This window comes from Lactuca virosa, chromosome 3, assembly GCF_052849685.1.
Source record: "Lactuca virosa cultivar CGN04683 chromosome 3, Lactuca_virosa_CGN04683_v6, whole genome shotgun sequence".
In the NCBI taxonomy this organism is placed as follows: Eukaryota; Viridiplantae; Streptophyta; class Magnoliopsida; order Asterales; family Asteraceae; genus Lactuca; species Lactuca virosa.
In genome coordinates, this window is record NC_136428.1 from 331,284,408 (window position 1) to 331,304,694 (window position 20,287).

General features: G+C 35.2%; 2 protein-coding genes across 3 annotated transcripts; both read right to left on the reverse strand.

The window, feature by feature from the left end:
• Nucleotides 1–11,260: 11,260 nt before the first annotated feature.
• Nucleotides 11,261–13,964, reverse strand: LOC145167420 (pentatricopeptide (PPR) repeat protein). The gene is made up of 2 exons (XM_079086624.1): nt 13,168–13,964; nt 11,261–13,081 (listed from the first exon to the last, which is right to left on the reverse strand). Exons 1-2 carry the CDS (start codon nt 13,767–13,769, stop codon nt 11,674–11,676), a joined length of 2,010 nt encoding a protein of 669 aa, XP_078942750.1. The 5' UTR covers nt 13,770–13,964; the 3' UTR covers nt 11,261–11,673.
• Nucleotides 13,965–14,201: 237 nt separating this feature from the next.
• On the reverse strand, nt 14,202–18,929 carry LOC145167421 (protein NLP8-like). 2 transcript variants are annotated; one of them, XM_079086626.1, is made up of 7 exons: nt 18,698–18,929; nt 18,493–18,595; nt 17,352–18,403; nt 17,116–17,160; nt 15,686–16,453; nt 15,485–15,608; nt 14,202–15,363 (listed from the first exon to the last, which is right to left on the reverse strand). In XM_079086626.1, exons 3-7 carry the CDS (start codon nt 18,252–18,254, stop codon nt 14,549–14,551), a joined length of 2,655 nt encoding a protein of 884 aa, XP_078942752.1. In that variant the 5' UTR covers nt 18,255–18,403; nt 18,493–18,595; nt 18,698–18,929; the 3' UTR covers nt 14,202–14,548. The 2 variants fall into 2 exon arrangements, with proteins under 2 accessions (XP_078942752.1, XP_078942753.1); XM_079086627.1 differs by having other exon boundaries at nt 18,811–18,924.
• Nucleotides 18,930–20,287: the final 1,358 nt, after the last annotated feature.

Here is a 20,287-nt window from a genome sequence, read left to right on the forward strand (position 1 = left end):
CATCTAATAAATAAATAAAATTTTTGTTTTATTTTATTGTATCTCCTTGCAATGACATTTATACAAAATTGATGTTTGTATGTTTCTAGCAATAATGGAAATGTGAATTTGATTCTTTCATTTGTGGTAGTGTCTAAATTTACCAAATAAGGAAAGATTTTCATCACCCAAGTTTTCAGTTGGATAGAAACTTGGAATCATGCAAGTTGTATAGTATGATGAATGAAAATCTTCATCTTTTGAAAATTAAGACTAGTTTCTTGTTCTCATGTATATGTGAGTCAAATGAAGGACTAAAGGGATCGAGTACACATTCTTGTGCACTGGTCAAGTCCACCACAAAAGATCAATAAGACTATTCGTCATGATTTACTAAAGCTTAGTAAATATGGTTATACATACAAGTTTAAGTATAATTCTGAGACATTGGAAAAGTTTCGATGTATGGCAGAACGAATGAGAAGAATCAAATTAGGCAGAAAGATAAAAGTTTCTCAAATCTGAAAAGATGGGAGAGTACTTTAGTATCATGTTTTGTGATCATCTTAATGATTAAGATACCATATCACAATTGGTCCTCTAAGGACATCTTAGTGCATTCCTATGGCTAAGAAGAGATATCATGAATTGTTAAAATGGTTAAATCAAGAAGATGAGTCATACTTCGTTCCAGAACAATTCTTAGAGTCATACTCCAAGATTGTAACTTGAGTGACATATCTTAAAGGAAGGTTTATCACACTTGTCAAATGTAAGAGTAAAATGTGTCCTACTCTTGTACATTTGGAATTTGGTAAGTTGTGATGTTTTGGATAAAACAAAGACCAACTAAGGCCAATTGTGTGAAGTGTTTGTCTTGATAAAGAATCCGCACTATCTCTTGAATATTTAGCAAGAGAGTCTTATATGTCAAGAGGACAGTGGGAGTCTTAAAGATCTTGAAAAAGCTTCAAGATCTAATCAAGAATAAAAACCTGTAGTTTATCACTAGCACACGACGTGAGGTTTATAACCTATCGTGTTGACATATTCCTATTTCTGTGCCCATTCCAATTTAAGTTGGCTTTGCATATGAGTTCTGAGAGTTCTCAATTGGTTGCATAACAACTTGGAAGCAATGGCAGGCCCTTGTGCTGCCAGGTGGCAAGGAGTTAAGACACTGCAAGTTCAATCCATATGAGTTTGGATTTGTCACTAACCTTGTCTTGCGATTATGGTTTTCACAAATTCACATGGATAGGAACACATACACCATAAAATCTAAGTGTCACAAGGTTTGTCTCCGATTCATGAAAATGATGGTGAGGAAACACTTTCACTAAGTAGATTTTAAGTAGCTAGCAAGTGTGATATTTGCATTCTCAAAGTCGTTAGTGGAGCGTGTGTGGTTAACCGGCACACTGACATGGACTTGTGAGGAATGGAAAAGGTCTAAACAATTGAGACTATGATTACGGCATCCCTTTTCATAGTTCTGAAATTGTTTAGACACACATGTGTTCTATCTAAGGAAAGGTGTATGATTTTGAGAAAGTCTTATCAAAGCATCTCGTATCAGAATTCTGAACTTTGGTAAGAAAGTCAATAAAGTATTGAGTTCTAGAAGTCCAGTTGATTTCTGAGTACATGTCAAAGCTAGTGGGAGCATAAGTGTTATGCTAATAATCATCATGTTAGTGGGAGCATGATAATTATGATAAGTATTGCAAATTAGCAATGTTAATTATAGAAAAACAAAAGTTCAATTGGGAAAAGTTGTTTTTGCTATAATTAAGGGAGAGAAAATTGTACTTCATTTCAAATCTAAAAGCTTAGATCATGAGATTTTAATCAAATTTAGTCAAGTATATATATATATATATATATATATATATATATATATATATATATATATATATATATATATATATATATATATATGAATGTTATGTTGGAATGGTTCAACATAAGGAAATTCTATATATGGGAACATTATTTGCATTCTAAAATTCGATTATGATTACGACATCCCTTTTCATAATCTGAATTATGAGAACATGGCAAATAGAAATAGAAGTATTATAGCAAAAGACTGGTCTAGTATCATGTCTTTATGTGAGACATCATGAATCGTGTCCAATATGCTTCGGATGTAGGATCGATTGCATGGGCTATAATATTCATATGTTCTAAATTTTTCCAAATGCCTAGAGAATTAAGAGGGAAAAAGTACTAGAACTAGATATGACTAATTTAATTAAGCAATTGTCGAGGACAATCTAAGGTTTACCAAAGATTGGTTGCTCAGGGACAGTTGGAAGTATAGTGTTAATTTTTGGAGAGGACCATATTGACATATTCTGAAAAGAGGCAACTCTTGGTCAGAAGTGATAGTCAAAATGAGAATATGGAAATATTCCCATAGCTGGAAGTTATTCATTAAATCTGTGTAAGATTAGGAAACTTAATGCAAGAAGGATGTTCAAAGCAATGTACTTTGAATTTGAGACTTCGTTTCCATGGAATGATCTCCATTAGAATACTCTGTAATGTCTGTTGACAAGTCTTTGTGACTTTGTGCATAATCATTACAAGAGGATCAATGCATATAAGTTTAGAATCTAACAGATTTAGGTAAATGGCAGGAATTTGGAATTCTTGCATTTGCGGTAAGGATTTGGGATTGTGAAATGAGAATCATTGGAATTATGTTCAATTGATCTATTCACAGAGTAAAGATCATAGACAAACTTAGTGTGCATACTTGGTGTATGGCATAACTAATGTTTAGACAAACATAGTGTGCATACTTGGTGCATGGCATGACTAGTGTTCAGAAAACATAGTGTACATGCTTGGAGCATAGGACAACTATTGTTTTTAATTCAAGTATAAAGTTGATAGTTTTAAACAATATGCAATGAATAATGTGTGATCAATATGGTGATAAATAAAAGGTGTTCTATTTATATTCATATGTTCTGAGACCATATTGGATTCGATTATTCTTGTGTTTCACTTTGCATGTTTTGACTTCCAGAATAACTAGGCCGTTCTGCCCGAATGACTAAGTTATTCAACCCATCCACAATCGGTCATATGTTGGAAGTAGATATGAATCAAGACTGTCATGAAGCTGGTTTGTAGATGTCCAAGGTAGTGGACATAGCAAGAGTTGCTGCAACATTCATGAGTGCTCATAAGTTCTGAGTATTGGATTAAACCTACACTCATTTGACTCACTTCATGGATTTTATCACAAGTGATCATGAGACGATAATATCTTATATTCTTCAAACCTAGAGATATTAGTTTTTGCCTATGAGTTGGTTATGCATTGATTGTACGTAAAAGCATTGGTAACTCGAGGTTATAAAACGTGCCTTTGTGTATGATTCAAAAAGTAGTAGAAAAAGCATATGAGTCGAAGTTTATCCATTCCTTTTACCCTTGAAGGGATAAAAGCGATATTTGTGGGCCCCCCGATGATTTAGTGATGACACCCCGAAGTGCTTGGCCAAGCCTGGACTGATTTGATTTGTTTAATTAGTCGGTTGTCATAAATCAGAAATCGGGAAACAACAAATGCATAGAGAGAATGATTATAATCCATGTCTCAGTCCATATGATATCCAGAATGGAGGAATATATGATCCCTTATCTAATGGACAAGTCATTGACTAAGGTCAGAGTTCGACAGCGGCTTTAAGAGCTACGATTGCTAGTCGGGTTTTGAAGTCATACGCAATAATAGTTTTAGATTTATCCAAGTGGGAGACTGTTGGATTAGTGTCTAAGCCTATAACTATTATTGGTATGTACTTGACCCGATTTGGCATGGTCCATTTGGGTTGCACTTCACCGGAACAATTTATATGGATAGTCTTTTGAGAATAGTATGTTTATGATTTATATTAATATGCTATAAGTTCTAATATATTAATATGGAATCATATTATTTAATTAATAGTGATCAAGAATTAATTTAGAATTAATTTAGTGATCAAAAGGAACTAATTAAATATGGACTCTTATATATATAGTATGGGCCAAGTTCATTTAGGTTGGGCTAAGCTTGCATGGATAGTCCATGGAGTTTTTAACCCATGGATCCTATGGAAATGAAAGGGCATGGGTATTAGGGTTTACAAGAAATTGCACTAGTGTGTGAGGATACAAGAGTGGGTCATTTCTAGTGTGCTTACTATTCTCTCAAGTTTTTCCAAGGTGTTCTTGGTGATTTGTGATTCCACTTGAGGCTTCCACACTATTGGGGCTAAGCTGTTAAAGATCAAGACTTCAAGCTTCATCAAAAGTTATGTCTTATAACTTGTTCATATTACCCAAGTATCAAAGATTGTATGCTAGTTAGGGTAATACCTTGGGAAGTTCAAGTTTGCATGTATAATAGAGAAAACATAGATCCAAGGTATTTAGGGTTGCATGTACACCATATGAGTGTTAGAATGCTCAAACCCATCAGTTATAAGCTCCTTTTTTCATGTTTGAGTGGGATTGCTTGCATGGGGTCCATAAAGTTGGCAACTTTATGGATCATTGACTCATTCTCTTCAACATAGCCGCTGGATCTGAGTTTTGGTGTAGTTTGGGACTCCAAGTTTGAGTCTAGATCTAATTTTCCCCACTTTGGTCTAGTATAAGTTTGAGTCATGCATTGGACATGCATGAATGAAAAGCCCCAGTTTTTATCATCCTTTGGGTAAAGGATGACCTCCTAGAAAGTCCCAAGTCATGGTTGTAAGAATTAAGAGCTTAATGTTTTAAGCTACTCTGTTCAGATCTCACGACGTGAGGTTTCGGACCGTCACATTGTGAGGAAGTTGGCCATCTCTTCTATTTTGTCCGGAGTAGGTCACGACATGACTCAAGGTTGGGTTGCGATGTAAAGAGGATTGGAATAATTTTGGACACATTAGGTTGACTCGCTGAGTCGGGAATGAGTCGAGTTGGTCCTCACAACGTGATCATCGTCTGGTCACGACATGAGAACCTGTTGTTGGAATTGGGACCGTAAATTTTGGACCATGTTGGGCCTTGGGATTTTGTTTTGGTCCAATTATATTTTTGGACTGTTGGTTGAAGGCCCATGAAGGGGTTTGGGCCCAATTTGGAAAATTGGGGTATGATTGGGCATTGGATGATTATTTTGGTAATTAGGCCTTTTGGATTGTGGGTTTGGGCATTAGTCTTGGATCAAACTAGGTAAGGGGTAAAATGGTCTACTTACCCTAATTTTTGGACTGGTGGTTATGGACCGGAGTCCAATTATTAATTAGATGTTATTTGGTACTGGTAGCTCGGAGATTTGCCGGACCATCAGCCATAGATTTATCAGTGTGATTCAGCAGTGCGAGGTGAGTTTCCTTACTATGTTTAGCGGGTCGAAGGCACCAATGGTGGCCCATGATTATGTTATGATAGGGTGTTAGATGTCTGTGTGACTCTTGCATGTATTATGTACTTGTATGCCTACCGGCGGGGCCTGATGATTATTTTGTATTCTATGTATCTTTCTGATTTTTGCATGCATATGTGTTTATATGATATATGTTTATATGTATGTTAGGTGGGTCCCAATATATATACCGAGCGGGGCCCGATGACGGGTGGGGCCCATTATGTGTTTATTATGTATGGCATGTGGTGTTTTGGGGTACTCACTAAGCTTTTTGCTTACGGTTTTCAGTTTATGTTTCAGGTACTGCCTGTTCCAAAAGGAAGAGCTCGGGATGATTGCAGAGCACACACCACCTCGTTCCACATTTTCTTGATTACTCTGATTTGAAATGATGATTGATACTTTTATTTTATCTGGATTTGTATAATGATGTTTTTGGGATATTGGTTTTATTAATTTAAAAATGAAATTTTCGGGTCTTATTTTTGGGACGTTTCACAAAATCTTTAGTTGTTTTCTCTAAAAAAAATTGCTTCCTATTGCACGACCTTTCTCAGAAAAGGCCACTGGTTCTTGGTAAACAAGTTCTTGGTAAACAACGATCTGGTCTCTACTGCATTCACTCAAATCCAAGAACAACCAAACGAATTGTTCTTTCTGTCACTTTAGACAACACTTCTAATTCATATGTATTGTTTTCAAATTCCACTTGTAAATCATTCTCTTGTAATGTTTCTATTTCTATATGGCATAATAGACTTGGACATCTTCCCATGTACATGTTGAAAACTATTGGTTTGTTGAATAAATAGAATGATATCTTTGATAAATCTTGTGATGTTTGTCTAAAGCTAGACAACACAAACTTCCTTTTAATTACACCACCGTTCATTCTTCATCTCCTTTTGTACTCATACACATTGACATATGAGTTCCTTACCTCACCAAAACTTATAATAATCAATATTATTTCAATAATTGTTGAAAATTTCTCAAGAACCACATGGACTCATTTATTAAGCACAAAGAATAATGTATTTGGTGTTTTTAAAGGGTTTATTCAAATGGTTGAAACTCAATATGCGATAAGACTAAAGATGATCAATTCTGATAATGCACTTGAGTTGGGATCAAGTAATGAAGCCAAGCTATTTCTTCAGCAAAAGAGCATAATTCATCAAACCAACTGTATTTTTACACCCCAACAAAATAGGGTGGTTAACGAAAGCACAAGCATTTGTTGGAAACTTCAAGAGCTCTTCTCTTTCAATCAAAGCTTCCTAATTTTTTTTGGGGATATTGTGTCCTCACTGCTACTTATCTCATTAATATTTTCCTTCAAAAATTATCATGGGAAAGAGTCCACTCTTTCTTCTTACTAGAAATCAACCTTCCTATGATCAATTAATGACTTTTGTTTGCTTATGTTATGCAAGTACCCGACAACACAATAGAGACAAGTTTCAACCAAGATTCGTCCCTTGTATTTTTATTGGTTACCCCTTTGTAAAGGAAGCATATAAACTCTATAATCTTGATACAAAGAAGGTTCTAATATCAAGGGATTTCATCTTTTATGAATAAATATTCATATATCAACTCAAAAACAAAGTTCAAACACCATTATTTCCAAATGATGAAAATACCCTTCATGCTGAAGAATCCAATTCCCCTAGCATACAATCTGATTCTTTCACTCCAAATGATTCTTCCGTTACCTCTCATCCACATTCCATTAACTCAGATAATCAGCATTCTCAACCAATTAGAAGAAGCACAAGAAATATCACAACTCCATCTTATTTCCAAGATTATGTCTGCAACATTGCTTCTTGTGAAAGTCCTTCTTTTTCATGTTCTTCTTTTGCTACTTGTATGCACACTTTTACTTAAACTATGTCACCCAAACATGTTTGTTTTAACACCTTATCTATAGCTAGCAAACAATTAATGTGCAACATGGATAAAATTCTTGAACCCTCAACCTATGAAGAATCTGCTTCTATACATGAATGACAAGAAGCCATGACAAAAGAATTTGAAGCTTTAGAGGCAAATAATACTTGGAAAATTATGGATCTTCCTAAAGGAATGAAACCCATTTGTTGTAAATGGGTTTATAAAGTTAAATATAAAGTCAATAGGGATGTGGAAAGATGTAAAGGAAGATTGATTGTCAAATGCTTTACTCAAAAGCAAGGCATTGATTATACTAGAACATTCTTCCATGTTGTTAAAATGACAACAATTCATGCTCTCATTGCTACAACTATCAAGAAAGGATGGCCAATGTTTCAACTAGATGTCAACAATGCATTTTTACGTGGTGATTTAGATGAAGAGATCTACATGAAGCCACCTACAAGAATTCAATCATCCAACCCCTATCAAGTTTGCACACTGTAAAAATCATTATATGGTTTGAAGTAGGCTTCCAGAAAGCAGTATGCCAAATTATCTTATTCCTTGAAGGGAAGAGGTTATCAACACTCGAAAAATGATTACTCTCGTTTTCACAAAACAATGGGATCATTCAAAACTTTTGTTGTTGTATATGTTGATGATTTAATGATTACATGGAACAATGAAGAAGAAATCTCAACACATAAAGAATTTCTTGACACTACCTTCAAAATTAAGGATCTTGGATCATTAAATTTCTTTATGGGGATAGAAGTGTTATACTTTAATTCTGGTGTTATTCTAACACAAAGAAAATATGCCAACGACATGCTCAAGAAATTTGAATACCATACTACTTCTATTTGTCCTTTGCCATCTAATGACAAACTTCTTATTGGTCGGGGAAAAGTAAATTGTCATAAATTCCTCTAAAAATGACATTTTAGCACAATTATTACCTTATACAAAAATAGACATATTTTTTTCAAGTTCACCTTCCAGAAAGTATCCATTTTCAACAAAATGTCCTAACTTTATTCCATTATTATTTGTATACAAATGCCCCCTTTAACGGAAGTACGTTACTATAAATTGCACTAAAAATGATATTTTTGCACAATTCTTGAAGCCCAATCAGCCCGTTTTGTTACCATTTTCACAAAAAAAAATTCTCATTTTAAACCCTTCTTTCTATATCTCAAACTAATCTCATAAATGGAAATACATTGATATAAATTACTCTTAAAATTCTATTTTGTTCACAGTTTTTTGTTATTTCAAAACACCCTCTTTTTACCATTTTTTCATTTTGAAACAATAAAAATTTTAGGATTTTTTTTTGTGAATCCATTTTTACAATATGTCAACATTTGCCTTTAATCGAAGTATTTTGCTAAAGATTGCTCTAAAATAAATACATAATGCATTTTTTCATCTGATCGGAAAACAAACATCATTTTTACCATTTTAACCTTGCCAACATAGTCTTATTTTTACCAAAATGTCATCATTACAAATCATTAATGAAAGAGCCGATCAGGCTTTTGCACTTTTAATCTCCACAACATATTCGTATTTTAATGAAAGTGACTTGTTATAAATTTCTCTTAAAATCTTCAGTTTGCATATTATGCATGGATCTAAAAAAAATTCCAAAACAGTCCAATTTTAACAAAAATCTATACATGTTAATCCAATTTTACATGTTATTAAAACACCCCTATAATGTAATATATCTTGCTAAAAATACCTTACAAAATAGTAATTTTGCACCATTTATACCTTATGTATGGAAAACATATATATATATATATATATATATATATATATATATATATATATATATATATATATATATATATATAATTTCGTTGTTTATTGCATTTTCAAGCTTAAAGCTAAAATCGGATGCAATTTTCAACCTTACATTGTCATAAATTGAGAAATCATTATTGGGCTGTGGACTGAGTTTGAAACAAAAACTCAACATGCCATTTCCTGATCATAGATACATTCAAGAGTTATTAATTGTGTTAATTCAATATGAGCTTAACCATGATCCTCCTATTCTTGAAGTTGAGCATCAAGATTTGCAATCCAAATTAAATGTCGAGCAAAAAAATGTTTATGACACCATTATGAATGTGGTTAACAACAAACAAGGTGGTATCTTTTTCCTTTATGGTTATGGAGGAACCAGAAAAACATTTGTTTGGAAAAGTCTGTTGCTATTAGATCAAAAGGTGAAATTGTTATCAATGTTGCTTCAAGTGGAATTGTAGCAATCCTGCTTTCTGGTGGCAGGACAACGCATTCAAGATTTAATATACCAATTAACTTGATTGATGACTCGTTTTTTCAGTCGCGCTAGACAACGATCTTGTTGCACTACTGAATAAAGCGAGACTTATAATTTGGGATGAAGCTTCGATGATGAATCGCCATTGTTTTGAAGCATTTGACAGGACACTTAGAGACAGTATCCGTTAATCGGACAGACATAAACCATTTGGGGCAAGACCATTGTATTTGGAAGTGACTTTAGACAAATTCTTCCAATAATACAAAGAGGCAATCGTACGTATATTGTGCAGGCATCATTGCATTAATCCAGACTATGGCGTGAATGTATCGTTTTACGTTTAACAGTAAACATGAGGTTTTAGGTTGGTTGTCCAACTAATGATTTGGATGAGACAAAAGCATTTGTTGGATGGATTCTTAAAATTGGTGAAGGTAATATTGGTGGTCCTAATGATGGTGAACTGAAGTTGAATTTCTAGAAGACATTATCGTTCGCTCTACAGGTGACCATATTCATTCAATTGTATCGACCATTTATTAATCTTTTAAAAACCATCTTGACGATCCATCATATTTTCAAGATAAAGTTATGTTGGTCCCTACAAATGAAGAGGTCGATGCTATCAACGACTACATGTTAGGATTGATGAAAGATGAAGGAAAAACTTATGTGAGTTCAGGTTCTTTATGTGAGACAGAGTCAGCAGATTGTTTTGAGGAATCAATTTACTCTCCGGATGTGTTGAATGCTTTTAAGGCATATGAAATTCCCAACCATAAACTTACACTAAAAATCCAGTTATGTTGTTTCGTAATATCGACCAAATCAAAGGTCTATGCAATGATACTGGGTTACAAATTGTTAGGCTTGGAAACATGTCATTGAGGCACAGATTATAGCTGGTAGATTCTTCAATGAGACTACTTATATACCTCGCATGAAGTTAACTCCGTCTGATAAAAGAATCCCCTTCCATTTTCAGCGGATGCAATTCCCCATAGTTATTTTTTTGTTATGACCATTAACAAGAGTCAATGACAGTCATTATAAAATATTGGATTGTATTTGCGTAAACGCGTCTTCACTCATGGTCAGTTATATGTAGTTGTTTCTCACATGACAAGTAAAAAAAGACTTGAAGGTTCTTATATGTGACAATGAAGGTCGTCCAACTAATAAAACAAAAATATGTTGTCTACAAAAAGGTCCTTCAACGATTAGAGATAATCTAACATTTCATTTTATTTTTTAGACATTTCAGTATAATCAATAACGCAAAGTCTCTTTATGTTACTTTATCTTATTTTTTTATTGTGTCGGCTTTTTATGACTTTATATGTTTTTTTTATACATTCCCCCAGGTAAGGTCATAATCTAGTTTACTCTAAACTAAATAATAAGATTTAGCTTACACTAATACTAAAGATGTTTCTTGATGATTATTTGACTATTTGTAATTCTACTATTTCATATAAAATTCTGAATATATATCTTTATAGCGTGTTTTGAATGTAAAGACGCCACCTTATCTTCATCATCTAAAACAACTCTAAAGAGCTTGTCCAAGTTCCATCAGTACAATACAATCAACTTCCATGTAACAAATGCAGCCTAACAGTGAACCACTTTCATAAACTATAAATAAAAGGCATATGTTGCGGATTGTAATTTTAATGAACAAAAGGAATATATAGAAAAGAATCTTACAATATAAAATATATAATCTTACAATATAAGGATTTGAACCTATAGCATTCAAAATGTTCTCTTATGAGACGTGATGTCAGTCCTTTCTTAATAGAAGAAGATAACAAAAGGGGAGGATTTAAGGCAAAAGGCGATATGGTAAAAAATAGTGTCTCAAAGATAAAGCCACCTCTCTCTTTCTCGAAAAAAAAAAAAGATAAAGCCACCTCTCTTCTACTTAACATATTAAGACATTTTGTATGTATTAAGTCAAACATAAACAATACTCTATATCTCCCCGAATTAAGTATTGTCCTCATTTCTTTAGGTCCACTAAAACTTCATATCACAAAACATAACAATAAAATAACCTCTTGTTAAATTACCAATAATCTCCACAAGAACATCCACCATCTTTAAAATGATGAAACCTACTAGCATCACGAACAATAATCTCCCTCTTTTTAATCGCCGATATATACTTAATAGCAACATGACAATCATTACACACCCGTAAATTCTTCATAACCCTAATCGGAACACAATCCGGTGTATTCATTAAAGCAAAAGCAATTGCCAATTTCTCACTATGATGAACCAAATCATCTTCCTTTTCCTCAAGATCCATATCATGCAAAACGGACCCCATATCCGGTTTATACCCTAATAACTTCATCTCTAAAGTAAGTTTTTTCAAATAAAGATCGATTTTTTTCGAATCTTTATGGGATTTATCACTCATACAAAATTGATGAACCTCGTTCTTCATCTCAAACCAACTTACACCGGGTTCCTTTTTTACCCCTCTATCTCTCATCTCCTTTCTAAAATCCGACACGTTTTCCCATTTTTTAGCGGATGCTTGTATGTTGGAAAGTAGGATGTATGATGCCGAGTCATTAGGATTGACTTTAATGACTTCTTGACCGATTCTCTTTGCCATGTCAGCGTTTTTATAAATTCTACACGCGGATAAAAGGGTCTTCCATATAATTGAATCCGCCTTCACAGGCATAGTTCTAATGGCATTTTCCGCTTCGTCTAAATGACCAAATCGCCCTAGGAGATCAACTAAACAAGTGTAGTGTTCTAATTGAGGCTCCAATTTGTATTTTTCTTTCATCATATGGAAAATTTCAATCCCTTTGTCTTTCAATCCACAATGACTACAAGCATAGAGTAAACTCAAAAACGTGACATTATTTGGTTCTAATTGTTCTTTTTCCATTAAATTAAATAAATCAAGCGCCTTTTTTCCCATTCCATGAAACCCATAAGCTGCAATCATTGAACTCCAAAGTACAGTATCCGGGATTTTTGTTTCTGAAAATGCTTTTAGAGAATCTTGAATACACCCACATCTTGAATACATGCTAACTAAGGAACTAAGGACAGAAACTGATGACGTGGCACCGGATTTTATTGACTCTGCGTGAATCTGTTGACCTTGACCAAGTGTTGCTAACTGGGAACATGAACTTAGTATGCTTACGAATGTGATTTTATCTGGTTTAAATCCTGACATTTTCATTATGTAGTATTGATTCAAAGCTTCTTCTGAAGATCCACTTTGAACTCTTCCTGTAATAAGTGTGTTATAAGCAACTACAGTATGAAAGGGCATGGATTTTATCACCTTTTCTCCTTCTGATAAACTTCCTGATTTGATGTACATGTGAGCAAGTGAACTCCCTACAATCACATTAACTTGGACTCCTGTTTTAACAGCATAGGCATGAACCTGTTGGCCAGCAGTTAAGCTTTTTAAGCCAGCACATCCACGAAGAACACTGCCATTGATGAATTCTAGATGTAAGAAAGGCATAAACTTTTCAAAAAGGTGGAAAAGAAACCAAGAATTGATTATTGATCTCACCTGCCAAGAGTAAATTCATCGGGATAAAACCCCAAAACGTGCATCTCCGAGAAAAGTCTCAAAGCTTCCTCATTACATTCAAAATCGGTGAAACCTGCAATCAAGGCATTCCATGTCGCGATATTTCTTTCGGGCATTTCATCGAACACTTTGCGTGCTGTATCCAAGTCGCCACTTTGCACAAACCCTCCGATCAATATGTTATACGACATGATGTTTTTCTTGGGCATTACGTCGAACAATGAGTGGGCAGTCTGTGATTGACCGAACTTCAAGTACGTATTGAGGAGGTGGTTGGTGACGAACCTGGTTGAAGAACACCCGGACGTGATTATCAACGAATGGAGTTGTTGAACAAGTGAGAGTGAGTTGAGTTGTATGCATGATTTGAGGAGGTGAGAAACAAGAGATGGATCAGAATATACTTCGGAACTGAAGGTCTTGAATGCTTCAGTGATTCGACCTTTTGAACAAAGGTGTAGAAATTTTTCTGGAGGTGGTTTTGATGGAGGATATTTAATGGTTCTTGTGGTAGTAGAATAAAGGCGATTGATGGAGCTTAAACCGACATTGGAGAGCTTTTGAAGGTATAACTTGTCCATGCATCAACATACCAACTCTTCTGATTAGTTGCCGTTTTGCTGAGTTTTAGTTGGGTCTTTGAGTTCTACAGGAAACATTGGCTAAATCCTAAAAATAGGTATTTTTAATGACTTTGAAGTTGCAAATTGTACCTCAAAGATTAAGAGAGTGTTTTTGATTTTTAAAAATAGGCATGATAGCATTTATGGTTTTCAATATGAAAATTCATATTTATTGCTTCGTTTATCTTTTATCTAAGTATATATATGAGAGATTGTCAGTGAGGTATGAACAATAATGCTCAAATCATATTAAACAGATGTAGAAAGTTGTATATCCACCATCCACCTAATGATAAAGAGACTTTCCATAAATAACAGTATAAGCTGACATAAGAAATAACAGCCCACAATGGTTCAACCACAAGTGCTTATAATCCAGAATAGAAGAAGTTTCACTTAAAAAGTATGGTTTAACTTTAACAATTGCTTATATAAAAATATTCAACATAAGCCGAAGTTTCCAACTTTTAAATTAAACAACTAGAAAAAAGCAAAAAACTCCAACTACTCCTATCACCTTCTCCATACCTATACATGTAACATGTTACAACAACACCATTACAATTACACATGATTATTCAAACTTAACTAAAAACCTTAAGCTTCCCGACTTCACAACACCAAAAAAACCCAAAAGTCCATTTGACCCTTCAAACAGGAAGCAATGAAAAACCATGAGAATAACCATTTTATTTTTTATCAAAAAAAAAAAAAAACACCATAAACCGCCCGGAATCTCAACAACTGCCCATCAAGAAACAGTTACTCCCGCCCGAACTGCCCATCCCAAAAGTAGCATCTCTCACAAGAAACTTAACATTTCGAGTCCCAAGAAACTCCAAAATCTCCAAACACTCAATCCAATCCGATTCACAAACCAACAAAACCCATTCCTCTTCATCGTCTTTATACTTAAGCTGAAAAGTCCCTCTTTCTATCTTAAACCTTTTCCCAACTTCTTCATACAGCTGAAACCATCCAGACAAAGGGTCATACTTAAACCTAACTGTATCTTCTTTATATGTAGCCTTTACAGTTATCATCTTATTATTATTCCCTTCATCTCCAAACAACATTTCGTTTTTTGGTGATTTAAAAATCGGAGAACTCGATGAACTTCCATTCATCATCGACCCGCTTGAGGAATCCGTCATGCTGGAAGAAGTTGATTGGTTGGATTTTTCCATGTCATCACATGTGTCCATGTCATCACAACCCGAGCTTTGATCTGGTTTCGAAAACGTCCATGGAGTTTTTAAACTGTTTATGGAGTTTGTCACGATCGGGATGGAAGTTGACTTGTTGACTATCGTGTACGATTCCTCTTCAACTTTGACTGATTTTTGGGTGTCTTGGTTGACCGAGTTGACCGGGTTTGCGGGTACGAGTCCACCGGTTGTTGGGTCGAACTTTAACCCGCCTTCCACTCCTTGTACTGAGTCGAGAACCGTTTGTATTTTTTTTAACGAACGATTTACTTTATTTATTTTTCGTGATGGCCATCGGGAAATCCCGTGTTGTCTGCATATCCTTTTCAGTGTAGTAGGACAAACTACAAAAGTACAAAACAAGAAACGATTTTCATTGTTGTTTATAACATGTTTAGTCTATATAATAATAACTTTATAATTTTAAAACCTCCCACTCAAATGGTAAAATATTATTATTATTACCTCCAATTGCTTTAGCAGCATCCTTAAGGCTCCCAGAAAAGTATTGTTGTAGAACACTTAAACTAACATTCTTCTCTGCTGTACTTCGCTTTTTCTCTGATTGTCTCCTTGATCCACCTACCATCTACAAGCCAACACAACATTTAAGTCAACATATATATATATATATATATATATATATAATTCAAACGGTAATATTACCTGATCAGGTGGACGAGGTCCAATCCTAACATCAACAGATTCAGTGCCATTAACAGAAACTTGATCACCAGGAATCAAATTCCCCTCAACATATTTCTTCTCAGAAGAGCTTCTTGATACCTCCAGTGGCAATGAACTTTCATCTACCCCCATCTGAAACCCAGCATCCACCCCACCCCCACCTACCCCTGACAATTCACTTTCCGAAACTGTCCTCAAACTCCTACAAATCCTCTGCATAGTCCCGGATAAATTATTCAACAAAAGTTGTTGTTCTGTGGAGCCTTTCATGTTAACAGGAAGAAAAAACTCCAAGATATAATCATCATCACCAGTGTAAGTACTCCTGAGTCTAATTGCAACAGCAGCATTTAGGCCATATTTTCTTGCATGTTGGACAAGTGGGTATTGGTGAATATGGTAATCTTTCACATCAGGGAAGAAAAAAGGGTGATTTGATTGAAGGGCTTTTCCAGCAATTCCTTGTCCTTCTTCAAGGTGATGTTCACTGCATGCTTGAATGAAGCCTTGCATTTCTCGTTCGTTGACGTAACAGGCATCCGTTTGGATGCATAGGATTGGTTTTTCTGATGAGTTGAAATTACGTTTTTGCCCTCCGACACGTACTCTTATGGTTTCGTCATGGAGTTTTTCGTTGTAGCTACATGGGATCCATGTTAGAGCAACGGGTAGTCTGTGTGCATGGCATACTGCTCGAAGAACATCGGTTATTTCGGATAGTGCAGCCATTTGGTTTTTTGAGAGGCACTGCAAAAATGAAAAAAAATCAAGACTTTGCGTTCCAAGAAACATAAGGGTAAAATGGTAATTTGCTCTTATGGAGCTAAGTGAGAGTTGAATGAGTTTATCAAAAGATCAACATTTCACATTCAAGTTGATCGTATAATGCAACATAGTATATGGAACTAAGCAGCATAGTGGACTACATGCAAAAGAAACACAAGGGTAAAATGGTCATTTATGCTTATTCACACGGTTGATTTAGTCCAAAAAATAAACAGTCTTTGTTCATACAGCACTTACTCCAGACATACATTAGTGTACATTCAACATTTAAGCTATTTTAGCTATTTTAGATACTTTCCTATTTTCTATAGTGATTAAACCATTATACTTTTTTTGCCTGTTTAAGAAAGAAAGTTTTCCAGCTTTCCCGGATCTGATATCAAGGAAAAATAATATAAAAACATGGATTCGAGTTCCATAATTATCTCATGAAAGAAAGAAATAATTTCATAGAAGATTATCCAGATTTAAATTGTGCTCAAGAAGGGTTTAGTTGGGTTTTGTAAGAAATACTACATTGGGATAATTTAAACAATTTGACATTATATATACAAAGGAAATCTATTTAACCTTGTAATAAAATGTATCCAGAATACAAAACTCCAGCCCTATTAATCAAATACCTGCTTATATAGTCGAGGACGTGCAACACTTTTCAGGTTCACACTCTGCAAAAAAGATTAAAAAAACCAGAGGTTATAATTTTACAACAGCATGGATTCACAAACTATGCAGAAAACAAGAAATCAAGACTGAGTGCATGATCTTTTACAAGAAAAGATTAACAACACAGTTGGTTTACCAAAGGATTACAGTAACTGCACTAAAGAAACAAAAGAAATAGTAACAAAAAGTTTACCTCAAGAGCACGTGAAACATGATCCATCTCTGCACTGAAATCAGCCTTCTCTTTCATTGTAACAAGTTCAAGAACAGCACAACAAGATGTATCATATGAGTCATCTTCAAAAATAGGTAGAGCAATAGATCCTCGGACTTCATGAATAAGTGCAAGATCTTTACGCAAGTATTCACCTTTATTATAGTGGGAAACATTTGAAGTCCACTCAGGAACTTTTGAGCTGAAAACCCTACCAGGAAGCCCTAAAAAGCCACCAGGTTTCACTTCAGCTGAAAACGTGAAGCCTCTGGAAACTTCTCGATATCCAGCCAACATCTGATCAAGCAAATAAGGCTGCTCACACGTGCTTAATATATACTTATCACCTTCCTTAATTGGAACCCAAACTTGAGCCAAAATCCCTGCTCCAGATGAATCTTTGAATAAAGACAATGCTTTCAGCATCTTTTCAGCAAGGGGTCGACCACCTGGTGACCTATGGATGATACCATTTCCATTTTCTTGAATGTTTTTCTGTTGACAAGAACTTCCATTTCCATTTTCATCAGAGGAATTCACAGGTATGGTGAACTGGGTGTCTGGGGTAGGAAAGGATACTCTTTCTACGCCATTAATTTCTCCATCAGTGGGGAGAAAACCGGATTTGACTTGTTCTGTGAAGTTTGTGTAATCATAGGGTGCATAGCCGGCTGATAGGGCAAAAGATGCTAACATCTGATCAGCTGCTGAAGGACTTGTACACCACCCAGCGTAAGTATCAAAGTTCATGAGCTCAGAGAAGCTGTTGAATGGGTCGTCTGGCCTTGTGAAACCATCCATGGATGCAGGATTCTCCATCTGAGGTCTCGGAGAAGCCCAGAAACCCATCGGCTTATCTTTTGATGGGGAAGGGAATTCCATTTTGAAGATTATTCACAGCGAAACTAGAATTCCTACATCTGCTAGTTTCAGTTTTGTAACACTCAACGATAATACGATCCCACCGTGGAGTTTTTTTATCTCGATCTCACCAAGTCGTAATATGTGTCGGAGACTCAAATTCAACGAAGCTAACACGGCAGACGAAATCAAATACTAATCGGTGCACAAGTCAAGGGATTTCCGAAGATATTTAAAGGGGAATAAGTATAAAACAAACCTGGGATGAAACAAATTGGCCTCTTCCAGTTGCGAATTGCGGAAAGCCACAGATGTTCATATCAATAACACCAATCCAATCTCAGATTCATGACTTTTACTGGCTGAAGAATCCAAGAAATGACCAAACATACAACCAATCAATGAAATAGTAGTTTAACTATTAAGAAAAATGAATTTTAATAGTTGGCAAGCAAAAAAAATACCGAAACTAAGGAACCCTAAACTGTAAAATTGAATCGATATCTGGTGCTTATAGCTTCCAAAATTACCGACCATTACCGACCAAAGGAAGTTGACAAAGAAGCGAGTTGAAAACCTCGAAACTATGCGAACCCCAGACTCCGGGAGAAAGAGGATAGCTCTGAAATGGCTACGGGAATTGAGAAATGAGGTGGACTCATTCCAAAAATAGAATGTGCACGTCAGAACACAACAGAAAACTATATTACTACCGCCTATAAAAGGAGGCAGGCTTTGTTTTGTTGCCCTTTTACACTGGGTGATAGACACCCCTTCTCGTCATTTTTATAAAAAATCAACCTATGATAAACTACTTGTAATCAGTTTTTTCGGAAAACAATGCAATTTCAACCAATAAAAATACTTCAAAATTAATTAGGGTTGTCTAAATGGTAAAAAGGGGTGTGTTTTTAGCCAACCCCTTTACATTTTACTACACAAACACAAAGGGTTGTAATCATTGGTTTTATTTTTGGGAAAAACCAAAAGTTCAAAATCTGATTATTATTGAGCAAACATAGAAAGTTGAAACTTGGAACTATTAGGCAAGGGCGAGTGGGTTGGATATCGAATCGACAAAAGCTAGGTATAATGTTTAGGCTGAAACTCGGCATGGCAACTCGTGAGGGTAACAGATTGAAAGATGAGAAAAAAAATGTTTTTTATTCAAAAAATAGAAAGATGACCACTTTTCAAATCTATCCGCTTTTCTAATCATAAATTTAATTACATATCATATATATGTGTGTTATGAACTCTGATTACTATTGTGTTTTGATTCGATAATTATGATATTCAACTATAGTGATTTCACTAATAATGATACCCCTATATTCCAAAAAACATTGGATTGAGCTCCTTTTAGCAAAAATCATCAAGAATATGGAAGTCGAGTTAAACATGTTTGTTAGACAGAAAGCAGTTGTTGAGTGTGTTCGAGCACCTCATGCTCATGATTTTCTGCTAACTATCATTATTGATGGTCTCAACCAACATATGTCTCCTGTGGAATACCGTACTATCTTTCGATACTGCCTTATGATTCCTCTATTCCCACGTCAACGGGATATGCCCAATTTGTCGCAAGGCATGTTTGGATACATGCGGTTCATTGTAGAGAGCTCTCAGACTTCAAATACTGACATGTTGTGGTCAGAGATGTTCTCTTTGACGTATGTCGGCGTACAAATATTTTCGTTAAAAATAAGCAACTGTGAACTTTTTGACTGGCCCGCTGGATGGAAGATCCACACTCATGCTGGCTGACATTTTGGTCTTTGGATGGATAGGAGGAAACAAGCTTGTGGATCTTACTGGGGTCTCCCCTCTCCTGGGTTTGAGGAGTAGGGGTTTCACAGCGGGACATACTGCTTTGAAAGTCGTCGCATGCAAAGTGACAAAACACGAGAATGCATATATTAAAAATCAACATGTGTTTATACATTCCGCATTTGATACCTTTGGTGTCTCGCACTAGAGGCAGTGGAGCTCCTCAACAGAGTCCAACGTGTCATGTATAGTGTAACATTTCGTTTGAAATTAAGTAAATAAAT

What these genes read in the sequence shown, in the direction of transcription:
- LOC145167420 (XM_079086624.1), bottom strand. Translation starts at nt 13,769, where the DNA reads ATGGACAAGTTATACCTTCAAAAGCTCTCCAATGTCGGTTTAAGCTCC. An exon ending in GATGAATTTACTCTTGGCAG is followed by an intron (nt 13,082 to 13,167) that starts GTGAGATCAATA and finishes CATCAATGGCAG; the next exon opens with TGTTCTTCGTGGATGTGCTG.
- LOC145167421 (XM_079086626.1), bottom strand. Translation starts at nt 18,254, where the DNA reads ATGGAATTCCCTTCCCCATCAAAAGATAAGCCGATGGGTTTCTGGGCT. An exon ending in GTCCTCGACTATATAAGCAG is followed by an intron (nt 16,454 to 17,115) that starts GTATTTGATTAA and finishes TCATTTTTGCAG; the next exon opens with TGCCTCTCAAAAAACCAAAT. An exon ending in TGCTGCTAAAGCAATTGGAG is followed by an intron (nt 15,364 to 15,484) that starts GTAATAATAATA and finishes GTACTTTTGTAG; the next exon opens with TTTGTCCTACTACACTGAAA.